This window comes from Parasteatoda tepidariorum, chromosome 6 (genome assembly GCF_982258835.1).
Source record: "Parasteatoda tepidariorum strain Cologne lab strain chromosome 6, Ptep-v5.0, whole genome shotgun sequence".
Lineage (NCBI taxonomy): Eukaryota > Metazoa > Arthropoda > Arachnida > Araneae > Theridiidae > Parasteatoda > Parasteatoda tepidariorum.
Genome location: NC_141760.1, coordinates 47,975,233 through 47,990,007, shown reverse-complemented (window position 1 = coordinate 47,990,007; position 14,775 = coordinate 47,975,233). Strand labels below are relative to the sequence as shown.

The window sequence follows — 14,775 nt, the reverse complement described above, 5'->3', positions numbered from 1 at the left end:
CTGTGTATATGCGAGGTAAAGAGAAAAACAATTGAAGGCATACGTTACTCTGATAGAAATTATTGAGCGCTTTTTACAATAATATCGTTCTAATTTCATGCAACCTTAATATAGCTAGAGAATTAAAAATTAACTAATTATTAATTATAGTACCCATTAAACTTGATTATATGTTATAAGGCTCAACTTGAACGGAACGAAAACATAGTTTACACCTTATTATGATTGCAATAAATTTGCAAACCATTATGTTTTAAAATTATTATGCTATTAATGGTTTAACTTGAACGGAACAGAAACATGGCTGAACTGAGCACCCTATTGCAGCAAATTCACGCATTATGGCTTCAAGTATTGATATCATTGTTCAACTTTTAACCTATTTTTCTGAGAGTGTAGTGGTATTAGCTTGCATAATTTATTTTGATTTAATGTGTTATAGTTGCCAGCTACAAAACTACAATCAATAATAAACTTAAAATTAGATAAGCTTAAACTTATGATAAAATTATAAAGTTATCACACCTTCCACGATTACATTTTACACTCTACACATTTTTAGAATCCTTTTAGAGACGGAAATGAAATAACTTTTGCCACTTAAATTAATATTTAAATGAAGGGGAAAAAATGCTTTCAACACTTATTGTTCATTATTGAGGTTGAAAAAAGAAAGTAAGGGATTAAAATCATCAAAACACCAGATTGTCCAATGAGGGTGAGAAAACACTTTTTAAGCTACATTCTCAAACAAAGCGATTTTAGATTAATTTAATTTTTCTTTTGCTCCTACTGATATCAGCAGCGTTTGGGCAAAACATGAAAACGTTTTTGCATAGATTTTTCCTTCACTTTTCGAGGATTTTAATTATTATGTATGTACACGTTTTTTCGAATTATTGGATAAACTTAACTCTTAGACTAAAAGACGATTCTTAAGGCCTGGTTTCTTAAGACAAGAGCCTTATCTGGGCGTCAGCGGGCTGTTGACGTACCGGTACCCAAAGAGAACCATCACTCTAAAGTAAACACATTTTTAAACTAAATGTTAGAACTTATTGCCATAAGAATATCTTACCAGCTTCAATAAACGACAAGACAAGTAAAGCAATGTAGAGTACCAAAAAACAAATGTCGATCTGCAATATGTCTAAAAATATACAAAACAATTAATATTTAGTTATAAGATTAGAGTTTAAAATTCATGAAATAACCTAATAAACATAGAATGTTAGGAATAACTCTATAAACATGAAATCGATTTTTTTTCTCTGCAGTCTTAACAATATTCAATTGAAGTCATTTCAGAATTGAAACCATACTTAGAAGACAATAATGTATTTACAATAGACGAAGACAATAGATAAAAATAGGCATAGATAGAGAAGATAGTATAACAAAAAAAATATATACTTACAAAACTCATCTGCTGAAAAATGCTTAAACCATAAGCTGTGTTGATCATTTGTCATAGTAATTTTGTACTCCAGATACAAACCCTATAAATGTACAAAAACTGCAATTATCTATTTTTTGTTTAAACTAAAAACATAATTATGTTTAATAAAGAATACGTAATTAAATAAGGGGTAAGATTTAAAATAAAAAAAAATAAAAGAAACTTCAAACATTTTGATTCAATATCAGAAACGTTAAAAGCGGGGAACTATTGTCCAGCAGATTTTGTAATATACCTCTCACCTGAACAACCAGTCCCCACTACTTTCTTTCTTTTTCCTTTTTTTGCATCTTCAATTATTTGCTACCTAGTTTTACATTTTTAAAAGATGCCATATAAACATGAATAACTACTTAAAACTTTTTAATATTTTTTCCGACTTACGGCTCTTCAATTAGGACACTATTCCTCTTATTTTATCTAAAAATTGTTTTGCTTTCTTACTTACCAAACGTCATGAAAATATTTCATCAACAGGAAAGACAACAGCCAAAATAGATATTTTAAAATATTTATTTTAAAAGAATTTTCCCTGCACTATTATTATTATTTAGTTTTTATTACTATTACGTTTAAATTACTATAATTATTATTTAAAAAGAAACCAATGATATTACCATCGAAACTATTTAGTTTCAACCTAAGTATGTATAATTATGAAGAAACAAAATTGGAAGAATATAAAACTCTATTATCTTGGTTAAAATTATACAACACCTACAAAAGAATTATCCACACTCCTTCACATATGCAAGATCAAATATCTGTGCATACCACTATTCAAAATACGCAGAGTATTCCGTAATCAGCACCCTTAAAAATATTTTTGGAATCCTTATCAAAAATTAAGTAATAAAAAATATGTACATTTGGGGGTCACAAATTAATACTTAAACGAGGAAAAAACAAAATCGCGAAATCCTACGACTCAACAGTTAAGAAGCAGGAAAGCCAGTTTGAAAAGATCAGAAACTGTCTCCTTTCAGGTGGAAACTAAATTGAAAGTCACCAGGCGATCACCTCCATGTTTCACCAGGCAATCAAACTGGTTTTAATATTTTTTCATTCCACCTGCCTCACTAATAATTCGAGATATTTCTTCAATCTCGTTTTCTCTTATATATATATATATATATATATATATATATATATATATATATATATATATATATATATATATATATATATATATATATATATATATATATATATATATATATATATATATATATATATATAGAATTATAAAATAAAACAAAGAAAATGTATGGGAAAGCGTAAAGATTCTCTTCAGAACACATTTCTTTAAATAGTGATAATTCGAAATAAAGAATAATTATCCTAAGATAAAGAAAAATTACTCTTTATAATGTGTCTATATCACTAAAAAATGAAAATGCAATTAAAAATGAGTTTAAGATGAAAGAAAAAAAAAACACGAAACAAATTTACCCATATGGGAAAATAAAATAAAAATGCCTTAAAAATAGATATATTAATCTAACAGTTAACACAAATTTGCTAAGAAGAAGAATATATATATATATATATATATATATATATATATATATATATATATATATATATATATATATATATATATATATATATCAAGAAAAAAACAAAGAAAAATAATAGACAAATTATAAAAAAAGGGGGGGGGGAATAATAAGTAAAAAAATAACAAACAGTTTAAAAAAAAAAAAAAAAGGTGAAATTTATTTAAAAAAACCGGGGGGGGGAAAAAAAAGATATAATCTTTTCTTCAGCCCACACGGTTTTTTTTTTTAAACTGTTTGTTATTTTTTTACTTATTATTTCCCCCCCCCCTTTTTTTTTAAATTTGTTTATTATTTTTCTTTGTTTTTTTCTTCATTTTGAACATATCTAATGAGTTCTGTTTACTTGCAGCTTAAGCGCATTAAATGATACTTATTGTTTTTCTTAACTTTCTTCGTGTTTTCTTGTATTTATTTATTATATATATATATATATATATATATATATATATATATATATATATATATATATATATAAAGGCAAAACATGCAATGAACATTTCTTTAGTCATTAGGATCTTAAACAAATACTATGTATAAATAAATCTCACATTTTTCGCATCACAATTGCTGATGGCTATGAACCACCATCTTTCCCTTCTGGACTCGAATGTCCTTTCGTTGTGGCATCGAAGCCAGTCTTTTTTGTCCTCTTCGGGGTGGTCAATGCATCCAGAACGAAAGGTGGATTCATTCAAGTAGATCACCTGACCATTTTCAATAAATAATACGGATTCTTTCTCTCTACACGTCTGGAGAATGAAAAATTATAGAGATATTGAATTAATAGAGATATTTTTATAAAATCAATATTTTATCATTAGAAATAAAACAAAAGATTACATCTAATTAATAGTGCAGGATATCCCAAAAATTTCTTAAAAACTACTTTTGATAGAAACATAGGATTTTAATGAAAAATTGTGATTTTTTTTAACGGATTTCGAAAGTATATTGTAAAGTATGTATGGTAAATGGCCTCCACGATTTTGCTGTCACATGTGCACTCTTTTGTTAAAGTTTTCAATAACCGCTTTGTATAATTGTGACTGGTTGTTGATGGGTGTGAGCTTGCTGTCATAATATTTAGACAGCATTAGCTCGCATGATTTGCGTGACCACTGATTCTGATCATCAAACCAGGGCATTTCACGAACAGGAAATGAGCCAACAATCAGATTGCTATACTTTTTCAATAAGCGATCTGTTTTTCATAATTAAAAACTTCCTGCTTCTGCTGCCTCTGTTTGTTTTTATTGACATTTATTTCGAAATGGTAAAAAAAGTTCTAGCCTTGCGTGAATTTAGGGACACCCGTTAGTTGCAAGTAGAAAAACTATTGTGCTGTGTAGAACTGTGTATTAATACGCTGACAAAATGACCGACTAAATTCTCTAGCTAGTCCTTTTTTACTGTTTGAATAAAAATACTTGCAATATTCAATCCAGTTGAGAGGTGTATTCTATGTATAAAACTTTTACTGACAAATTAAATAGTGTACAACATAGGAATGAGAGATTTATAATGTATATTTACCTTATTCTTTTGATACACTGCAGGCCACTGATTTTTTTCATCGTAGTACAATAAAATGTTTTGCGTTTTAAAAGCCTGCAAATAAATTCATCATCAGAAAAATGAAATTAAATTAATGGGATGATTTAATTCAGATTTCAATTGCAAAAATGTACTTCGTTAACTGCTAGTGTTGTAAAGAGTAATATGGAATTGATTATACCAAAATAACTATTAAAATCGAATAACTGTCTGCACTTTATGCGTTTTTTTTTCTTCTTTTATTGTAGAACAATTAAAAACAGATCCTATCTGGAGTTGCACCTGCACCATCTTGCCGAGGTGAAAAAGCTTTTTAAACAAAGTTTGTTACAAAAGATTCAGTAACTTAAAAATAAGAAGAAAAAAAAACTGAAGTACATTTATTTTATCCTTAGATTCATTTTGTGATACTTTTGGGATCACCTTAAGAATGCAAAGTATTTTACTCTATCACTACAACTTTAACTTTAAAACAACTTTAAATTTCCTTGTGTTTCAAAAAGTTTGCCAAATACGCTTAATGTAAGGAATACAATTTCTATAGTATTAGTAAGGCTCCTTGCAGTAACCTGTTAAGGAGCTTTTAATTGGTTATGTCAAGGGTATATGACAAAAAGAAAATTAAATCAAAACGCTAAAAATTATCAAATTTTTACAAGAGCTTCTTCTCGCTTTCCTTAAGAAATATCATCTAAAAAGGTTTAAAATTTACAAGAAATCTAATTTTCTAAGTTGTAAACTCCTTTTTTAGAAGATTACTTCCTTTTTAAGAACATCAAGAAAATATGTTATGAGGAGAAAAAAAAGGGAAAATGTGGATAAATATAAAATTAGTTTATTTTCGCTACCGTTTCAAATTTAAAATCTTTCTTTGGTGAATAACGTTAAATTATCATAAAGAAAATATCACTAAATATCGTTAAAAAGTTTTACTCACTTTTGGATAGTCTATGGTATATTCAAACGTTCCAAATTCGGATAAGAAACAAAATCTCGCCAAGAAAGCCCAGTTCTGTATGTAAAAAGAATCACAATAAAACACTAAAACAATGTCTTAAAAAATCAGAAAAACTTCTTCCACAGACTGCATATAGATATCGAAAAATTTGAGATAATCAAAAAGTAACTTTGTTTCATTTAATTAATGATATCGCTATGAGCTAAGCACGGTGTTTTAACGTAATCAGAGATATTCCAAGCATTAACTTTTTTAGAGTCCCTATCAAAAAAATGTGGACAATTTCGACATTAGGTGTCTGAAATTAATATTTAAGTGAGAAAAAAGCATTGCCAAAATCTGGCGATTCATTATCGTAGAAATTCTTGCTCATAAGATTCACCATGCTAATAAGATCTCTCATTTTGTAATACAGAACAGCGATTCCCAAATAGTGTTCCCGGAACCCTAGGGTTCCGAGATTAGGATTATATTTTTTAACCAGTAACCTTTAATCATAGTTTTTGAAACCTTTAATTATATTTAGATATTTATTCAGTGTTTCAGTTGCCTATGAAACTAAAATGCCAGCAAAAGAAAAGCGGGATTTTTTTTTTAATATTAATTTTTGTAATAAAATTATATCGAATAGAATCAACTATGGAATGAATATGCAATTGCAAAGAAAAAAATAATAATAAATAAATAAAAAAGAAAAAACATTATCATTCCTTATCGCGTTTTTTATAACAAAATAAAATTACAAAATTCGTTAATAAAGAATTATGTTTCCCTAATAACAATGTTTATTGCAGTTCTTTTTAATTTTCATTCAAAAAATAACAGCAATTCAGCTTATTTTATTCCTTTTTCAGCTTATATACAGCAAATACAAATTAATAAATAGACTAGGCTCAGCTCCAGAACTGCGAATTTAACTGTAAGACATAAAACCTAGTCTAAAATTATTATGGATAAAATGGTAAAAAATTTCATTCCCCTTATTAGATATTTTCAAAATAAAGTGCTTTTATTGATTAATACGTTCACAATTGTCTTTATATATTTGAAAAAGTAGAAAAGAGCTTATATAGACAATAGTAATTTATTGCGCAAAAAACATCTAAGTGATAGAGTATCACACCTAAATCCTGATATTACAATGCGTGATTTTTGTCTATATTTAAGCTATAAAAAAATTTAACGCGGTCATTGATTTCAGTCAAAAAAGGGAGTTAATAAGACCATAAAAACATGTTGTTGTTTTTCTCGTTCCTAAGAAGTTAATACATTGAACCGTGGTAGCTCAGTGGATAGAACGTTCGTCTTTTAATGAGAAGAATCGGGTTCGAATCCCAGCGATGACTGATCGATACAAATTCTGCACCCGGCTCTCACCGACCACAGTGCTGACATAAAATATCCTCAGTGGTAGACGGATGATTGGTTAGAGTCCTTTTGCCGCGAGGCTAACCGTGGGTGGTTTTCCTCACCGTGTAACTCAAATGCGGATCAGTTTCATCAAAAAATCCTCCACGAATGCAAATTTCTCACAATCCATGAGTTTCCCTGTCTTCTGGATTGGGTTCAAAATTACCAGGCTACGGAGTTGAACATCCAGTTGTAAGCCTTATCATACCTCAAAAATTTTAAAGAGTAGTACTGAAAAATATTTATTTGTTTATTATTTTATTATTCATCTTAAAGTTAGAGCCTTATTAAAAAAGCAGCAATCGAATTTTTTTTCCAATGAAAAACATTGTTTAATTTTTAAAATCCTTTGCAATTTTTTAATCATCAAAAAAAGAAAAATATTGAATCAATTTATATAATTTATATTTACGTACTGAATTATTAAATATCTTTATATGAAAATTTACATTAAGAACCAAAATTTCGAAAATATTTTATTTGTAAAAAGTATTTTTAAAAAATATATATTTTAAGTATACCGTTAATTTGCATCGACACACTTCCTATATTGCCTTGGTTGGATTATTCACAGATCTATTTTTCTTAAGCTTTAAACAAGCAATAAATACTAACGAAATGCTTAATTATCTTTCCGAAATGAATTGCTGTTCATTTAACAGTTTAACACTTTGTTTAAACATAAATCTATGACAACACGAGTTTCCGAACATTAAACTGATTTAACTCCTGCACGATATATCACTTGTTCCAATTTATTTCACCATGATTCGTACAACTGGAGAATCGATTAGTGAATCTATTTCAAGCAGCAAAAGGATCCATTAAGTATTTTTTTCCCTCCGTATTCCATTGATCCAGTTCCAAGTGTAACTTCTTGTACAGCTGTAAATGATTTATGATTGTCGCATCCATCTCATTTTTCTATTTCTTCTAAAATGTTTCTTTAAGAAAAAGAGAAAAAAAAATTGTTTAATGTAAACAATTAGTGTTTCTTTTTACCAAAATTTTTCCTAAGCTCTAACTTCAAAGGAGAAAGAAAATCCTTGTCATTGCCCTGTTGATAGCAGAATTAAACAAATAAAATGAAAGTTATCTAAATTTGATAAATTATTATCGAGGTCAGTCAGATGAAAGATGGGATTGAAATTCTCAAAACTGTCCACAGATATGTACTTTCTCTAAATAAAACATCTTTTTATCGACGGATTTTTTTTTAATCTATAAAATATGAGAGAGTCTTGATATGGAAAATATAGTTCCGTTAATTTAGTCAGAAAAGCAATTTAGGTCCCTTACTGTTAATTTTAATGTTTTCGTACTTTGTTATAACTCTTCAACTATTTAGGCAAATAAAAAAAAATTCTGTTATTATGAAATTCGTTTATTTAAGATAATTGGAAAAAATATTTTTGTGAGAAATTGATTATTAAATTCAATAAGGATTGAAGATTGTTCAGATTGTTAGGTACATAGATCTAATATATATAATTCTCTTACGTGGCTCCCCAAATTTTGGCTGTATTTCTTTTCCGCCGGTGCCAATGTTTGCTTTGTTTTGTCTGCGTTACTATTTCTCTTACACGGCGAATCGACCAATGATTGCTGCTAAAAATGTCGCATGCCAACATATAGCTCTCTTAAAAACGGAAATAACCAGAGAGCATCAGCTGCGGCAACCTCATACTATTAAGCTAGGCAGAAGTGAGTAGTCTTTGTCGATAGATCTGTATTTTAGTATTTTGTCGAAAGCGCTTTTTTTCACGAATTTATATATTGCGAATTTATTTGACGATTTTTGATTTATATTACGAATTATACTATAGCACATTTCTAACAGGTTCAACAAATTACATGTCATTTATTTGAATTCAAATTTACTTTAATGACCTAGTATTTACTGAAAAGATGTAATTTTTTTAAAAAAGAAAAGTTTTTATATGGCTTTTAATGATTGTTTTGAATTCTTAGAACTTTGTGCATTTGCAATGTACCTAAGTTAGTAGCGAGCTAAGCGAGCTTGGTTTAAGAAGCAAACCATATAAGATTGCGTAGCAATTTTCGGGGGTTGGCGAGCGTTAGCGAGCAGGTGGCGCAGGCCATTAGTTCTTACATAAATTCTCAAATTGTGAAATTCAAAACTTGAAAGAAATCAGCTGAAGAGCTTCTGAACAATAAAATTTCCAAAAAGTTTTATTTTTATTCCTCGAGAAGTATTTCACAAATTCCATTAGTTTTTTTCGGTTTGAAAAGTAATTTTAGCTTATTTTAATTTAAGAAGATTTCTCGTCTGCAACCATATCGCTAAAAAGTTTTCCCCTCTTTCTTATTTTCAAATTCGTTTGTACAATTGCCTATCTATATTAAACATGAAAAAAGCCTGTTTAAAACACCACCCTTGATAAGAAATTTCGGTTACTATAATCTTTTTTCATCGGATGAAAAAAATATAGAAATAGTTTTTTTTTTTAAATATGACATATAATTGGTTTAAGACATATAGTTATTCTTTTTGCACAGATGCGTGCCAGTAAAAAAAAGTACAAGATAAATATTATATGTGTAGTGCTCAAAATAAAAAACGAATCACTCCTGAATAACTTTTGATCAGATCTTCGCGTTCTAGGAATCCATCTTAAAGGTTGGAGGGGGTGACTTCAACTATGTTAATGAGTTAGTACAGACGATATTTTAAGCTACAAAATCAGACACAATGTACCATCATCTTTCAACCGATTTGAATTTTCGACCCTAAATATAAAGGGGGTTGCCACAATCTGGCAAATATGGTTTAAATAGTTTGTTCAGGACAGCGGTCCAAAGTTCTGACTTTAATGTTAATTTTACTTTTTGCTTACTCGAGAATTTTTAAGTTTATAAAAAAAATTCACACACTTATAAAACTCATTTATCAAAGTACTAAAAGTATACTATAGGTCAGGGGTGGCGAACTTTTATACACTAACGTGCCATTTTTTCTAAAAAACTGTTCAATGATGTCATAGACGTGCCGTCAAGTAATTTTGACTTAGTGATTATTGGGAAAATAATAATACTAAATACTATCAACTCAAAACTATTTACATTGAAGAAAAATAATACATTTTGGCAATGTCTCAGTTATAGGTGTAATTCAACTTGAAGTAACATCAGTGTGACTTCTGTTGCTGCAGATTAGATGACAAATAACTTATATTAGGTTGTAGGATGTTAGTTTAAGCAAGACTGTTAATTTTTTTTTGCTAGTTACTTATTGTTAACTTGTTTTTTACTGTTATTAATTGTTTTTTAAGCATTAATTGTTAATTCTTTTATTAATAGTTGTTTATTATTTTGTTTGTTTTTGTGATTTTTAATTTAATTGTTACATATGCTTCATAATGTAATAACATTTGTGTAATAACAATTCATAGTGCAATAACAATTGCGATCGGTGGGGTGCCCAAAATATTGTGTCACGTGCCATAAATGGCACGCGTGCCATTGGTTCGCCATCCCTGCTATAGGTTATATTTTGAATGGAATTATGTTTAGATAAACGAATTTTATAATTGTGCTCAAAAATTTTTCAATTCTCTTAAAAACTCGAGATATGGTGAAATAAGCAAAAAGTAAAATTAACATTAATGAAATCAAACTATTAGGACCATATTTCCCAGATTGCGGCTATCTCCTATATTTTTGAGGGTTAGAAATCTAAATTCAACGAAACAAAAAGCATGCTTATTCAGAAAAAATACGTTTTTGTATCTGATATTTGTAACTTAAAATATCGTCTACACTAACTAATTAATATATTTTAGGTCACCCCCTCGAACCTAGATTTAGTCTTAGAATGTGAAGATCAGATCATTAGATTAAAAGTTAATCGGTGGTCCGTTTATTTTTTCACTGACTATTTCTTTAAAATAAGGGCTTAATTGATTTGTTTAAAACCATGCGATTCATTCCTTACAAACAAAATCATAATTGTTGAAATTTATATTTTAGAATAAGACAATTTTATTTTTTAGAATTAGAATATTTGTATTTTTTCAAGGAGCGTTGAACTATAAGTAGCCCAAAGCTAACTTTGGAGCACATCCTTAATATGTTACTTAAAAAAAAACTCTTATTTTTGTTAAAATTAATCAACTAATGTTTATCGTTACGTATTGTCTTGGTGTCCATTAATCACCAACCTTAATATATACTTTTAGAATTTTGTCAAAAATGAAGTAAAAACTGCATACTCATTATGGGTTCAATTAGTTTTTAAGCGAGGTAAAAAAATTGTTGAGTTTTTGAGTTGAGTTTGAATGAAACGTAATTACTAAAAATACTCCCGTATTTCATCCGGCAATTAAACTGTTTTTAATCCAGACTTTCTCCAAAATTATTTGTACAATTTTCATTTTGTTTCTCGCTTAAATATTAATTAAAACTACACCCATTTTCTAACTAATTTCAGTTAAATTTTGCCTAGGATTCCAAATATATAAATTAAGGGTGATAATTACGAGACATTCTATATAACCTAAAATCAATATTATTAAGAACATTTATATTAGTAATATAAAATGCACGACTAGTTTCTTATCATTTATTATTATCCTTTATTTATTACTTAATAGCTAAATGTTAGCAATAAACGGTTAAGTTTATCGTTATGCATGTTATCAAATTAAACATTATTTAAAATCATAAAATATATTGTTCGAAAACATTTATTTGATAATATATCATCATTATATTATATTAGATATTTTCCGACATTTAATTTAACAACTATAAGAAGTCCTATTTTATTGAATTTACAGATTGGTGCATTAGAAATAACAATACTGTAAAATACAAACATGAAAAATTTTCCTCTTTTTGAAATAATATCAATTATAATTGCAGTGCAGCAGTCAACATTATAAGCAAGTTGCTTTTTAAGAAAGTGGGCTCGGTCCATTTCTTATTAAAATGCGATTCTTAGTTTTGTAATAAATTGTAATTGTAATAATTTGCAAAAGCGCATGAAAAAAAAACGATTTTAAAACAGTTTATAATAAACATTATTTTAAATGAGAATAACACAAAAAAGTAAATTAATAATGAGGGCAGTTTCATTTTTGAGGGAGGAAAATGACTTTATTTTCCAAACAAGCAACCAAACTATAAGGCGTTGAAGTATGTATGATTAATTAATGAAGCAGTATTTGAAAACAATTATTACTTAAAGAAATCATGAACACACTCTATAATAAACATACCTTATTGGTTCGTAATTCTCCTTGAAGTATTGTACTTTCGACTTCATAAAAACAAATAATAAGAAATAATTTTATAAATATTCCATAAAAGCGAGGGTGGTAATCCAGGCCCACCATAGCGGAACCACCATGTTCTCATCTGAAGCACCTGAGTTTTGTTTGAGTTTCCATAGAAACCATTTGGTGCCGCTCCCACTCAAACAGCGCATAACTCTTTATGCGTAAGTCAATGCAATTGAGGACAATAACTAGAATAACAAGATAAAAAAAAAGTTATGAGGAAGAAAATTAACCGTAGCATCGGAAAAATATTCAATCATATTTGCTGTATTAATTGAAAGAAAAAAATACCATGGTTACCTATATATCTTAAGAAACAGACAGTTTATTTCCTTATTAAGCTTTCAATTGATTATTTATTTAAATTTATGATAGTAGTCATAGTAGACTATGCAAATTCATGATAGTCTTATGAATGTTTAAATATTGAAATATAACAAATACTAAATTGTATTAATTATACCATTGAGTTGAATAAGTTAGATTATGCCCCATAAACAGAATATTTTCAAATGTTCCGCAACAGGACTTATTGATTTATACAAATTTTCTGCAAGCATTTCACAGCAAAAAAAAAGTTAACTTTACGTTAAAATACTATATTTTCATTTATTAAAATACAAGATCGTACACAGATACACTACATTATTTTTTAAACCAAGGCAAACATTCTTGATTTGTTACTTTTTCAATCCCTTTTGAAGTACAGAATTTTGCTGATGATGATGAGGAATTATTAATAAAATGCCTATGATTCGAAGGTCCGAACATTAAAATAAGGGCTGCCTTAAATATCTTTCGAAGGGACAAGTGCCCAAATGGTGCACCATTTGCAAACACAAACATTCGCTGGTCTGTTGTTCCAACAACTTCATCTCCATCGAAAGCATTTGGTCTTTTAGAAAAAAATCCTGTCAATCGTGGATCCCCACGATTCACAAATTGCTTCTGAAATGGGAATGGAAAATGCAAAAGTCATAAACTTTATGAAATTGGAAATCACTTAGTTTAATTCTTTTACGGCTTGCTTTAGAAGCTCTCTTGATAAAAATGGTGATCGCAAGATTACCGGAGGCAGGTAGGCGGGGTTTCCCAGGAAAACGCTGTAACTTATTCAAGATACAAATTGTTCTGCAAGACTTCGTTTGTTCTGCGACGTACGTCACAGTTTTAGGCACTTTCTACTTCTGGGGATACGCTCTGTATCCGCACGGTTGTAGCGCCATCTAGAGAAACATATGGAGAACGAGAGTGATAGTTGTGAAGCAGAGAGCACAATAAACTGTGAGAAAAATTACAGTCCATTTTGTGGTGTTATAATTTGTGAAGTATTTAAAAAATAGAGTTATCGAGATCCAAAACATGGTCAGTAGACCCGGAGCTTGGTTATGCGAACTTACGAATCATAATATTTAATTCTGTGTTTTGAGTTACAGTTTTGGTTTCGTTTGGACAACGATCCCGATACAGCGAAAGAGCTATGTTGTTCCCCTTTTGAGTGTGATTTATGTTATAGGGGTAAGTGAAATTTTCACTTAATTGTAATTTGTGAACTGTGATGCTTTTGGTTTATTATGTGTATTGCTTTAGTGGAGTTAGTTTACTTTGTTAAGTAGCGTTTAGTTTAGAGAATTGCTTTCGATGAAAACGCGGCGAGTAGTTGATAGAGTTACTGATTTTAAAGTGTAGTTCTTGCAATAGCAAATTATAAAAATGGCCCTTAAGTTGAACTTTAAAAAGGATGAGTTAGTTACTATTGCAGAAGAATTGGATTTAATAATTCCAGAAAATGCTAAAATAGTGGATTTAAAGGGCTTAATTGAATCTAGTGAGGCATTTAAAACTGATATTGAGTTTTTGCGTGATTTAATTGAGAATGTTTTGGAAGAAAAAAGGGAAAAGTTAGGAAAAGCGAAACCAGAATCAGAACAGGAAATAGAGTTAGAAAACTTAAAATTAGCTCAATTAGAAAAGCAGTAAGAAATTGTGAATATTAGAGGTAACCTAGTTGACACGTTTAAGACTACAGTGACTACAAGACTAAGAGATTTTTTTCGCATAGAGGGAAACGCAGTATTCTGAGTAATAATTTTCTGCTATTTTCTATCAAAATTAGCTGTTTATTGTGAGAAAACAGTACATTATCTTTAATTCAAAGTATTTTCATTACTTGATACTACTTTTACCCGTCTTTCTGAGAGCATTCGGACACCACGCCGGAAGAACTCTTCATCTTTCAAGGATATCCACGAATTGACCTATTCCTTGGTTTCCTCAAATGATGTAAATTTTTACTCAGATAAACCATGTGCCATCGACAGGAATAGATGATAATCAGAAAGAGCAAACACGGCGGATGGGGTAGGACTTCCCATCGATGTGCTTCCAAGTAGCAAAATCAAGTACCATGCAAAATTTAAGTTCAATGTCTCTTGTCTTCAGTTCGTATGGAACCCAACTTCCTTGTTTTTTGGATCATTTCCAACGATTTTAAACGATATGAAATTGCTTGCTGAGTCACTTGTAATGTAA

At 29.1% G+C, this 14,775-nt stretch overlaps 1 protein-coding gene across 1 annotated transcript in view; it reads right to left on the bottom strand.

Moving 5' to 3' along the window:
• The window catches only part of LOC107447760 (transmembrane protein 145), a 34,022-nt gene extending 21,682 nt beyond the window's left edge, over nt 1-12,340 (bottom strand). Inside the window, exons 1-6 of the mRNA XM_043040603.3 lie at nt 12,184-12,340; nt 5,513-5,587; nt 4,555-4,629; nt 3,570-3,770; nt 1,418-1,499; nt 1,079-1,150 (exon numbers count right to left, since the gene is read on the bottom strand). Coding sequence (XP_042896537.2) covers nt 1,079-1,150; nt 1,418-1,499; nt 3,570-3,770; nt 4,555-4,629; nt 5,513-5,587; nt 12,184-12,300 — 622 coding nt within the window. The 5' untranslated portion in view covers nt 12,301-12,340. The remainder of the gene's footprint in view (nt 1-1,078; nt 1,151-1,417; nt 1,500-3,569; nt 3,771-4,554; nt 4,630-5,512; nt 5,588-12,183) is intronic.
• Between the last annotated feature and the right edge of the window lie 2,435 nt (nt 12,341-14,775).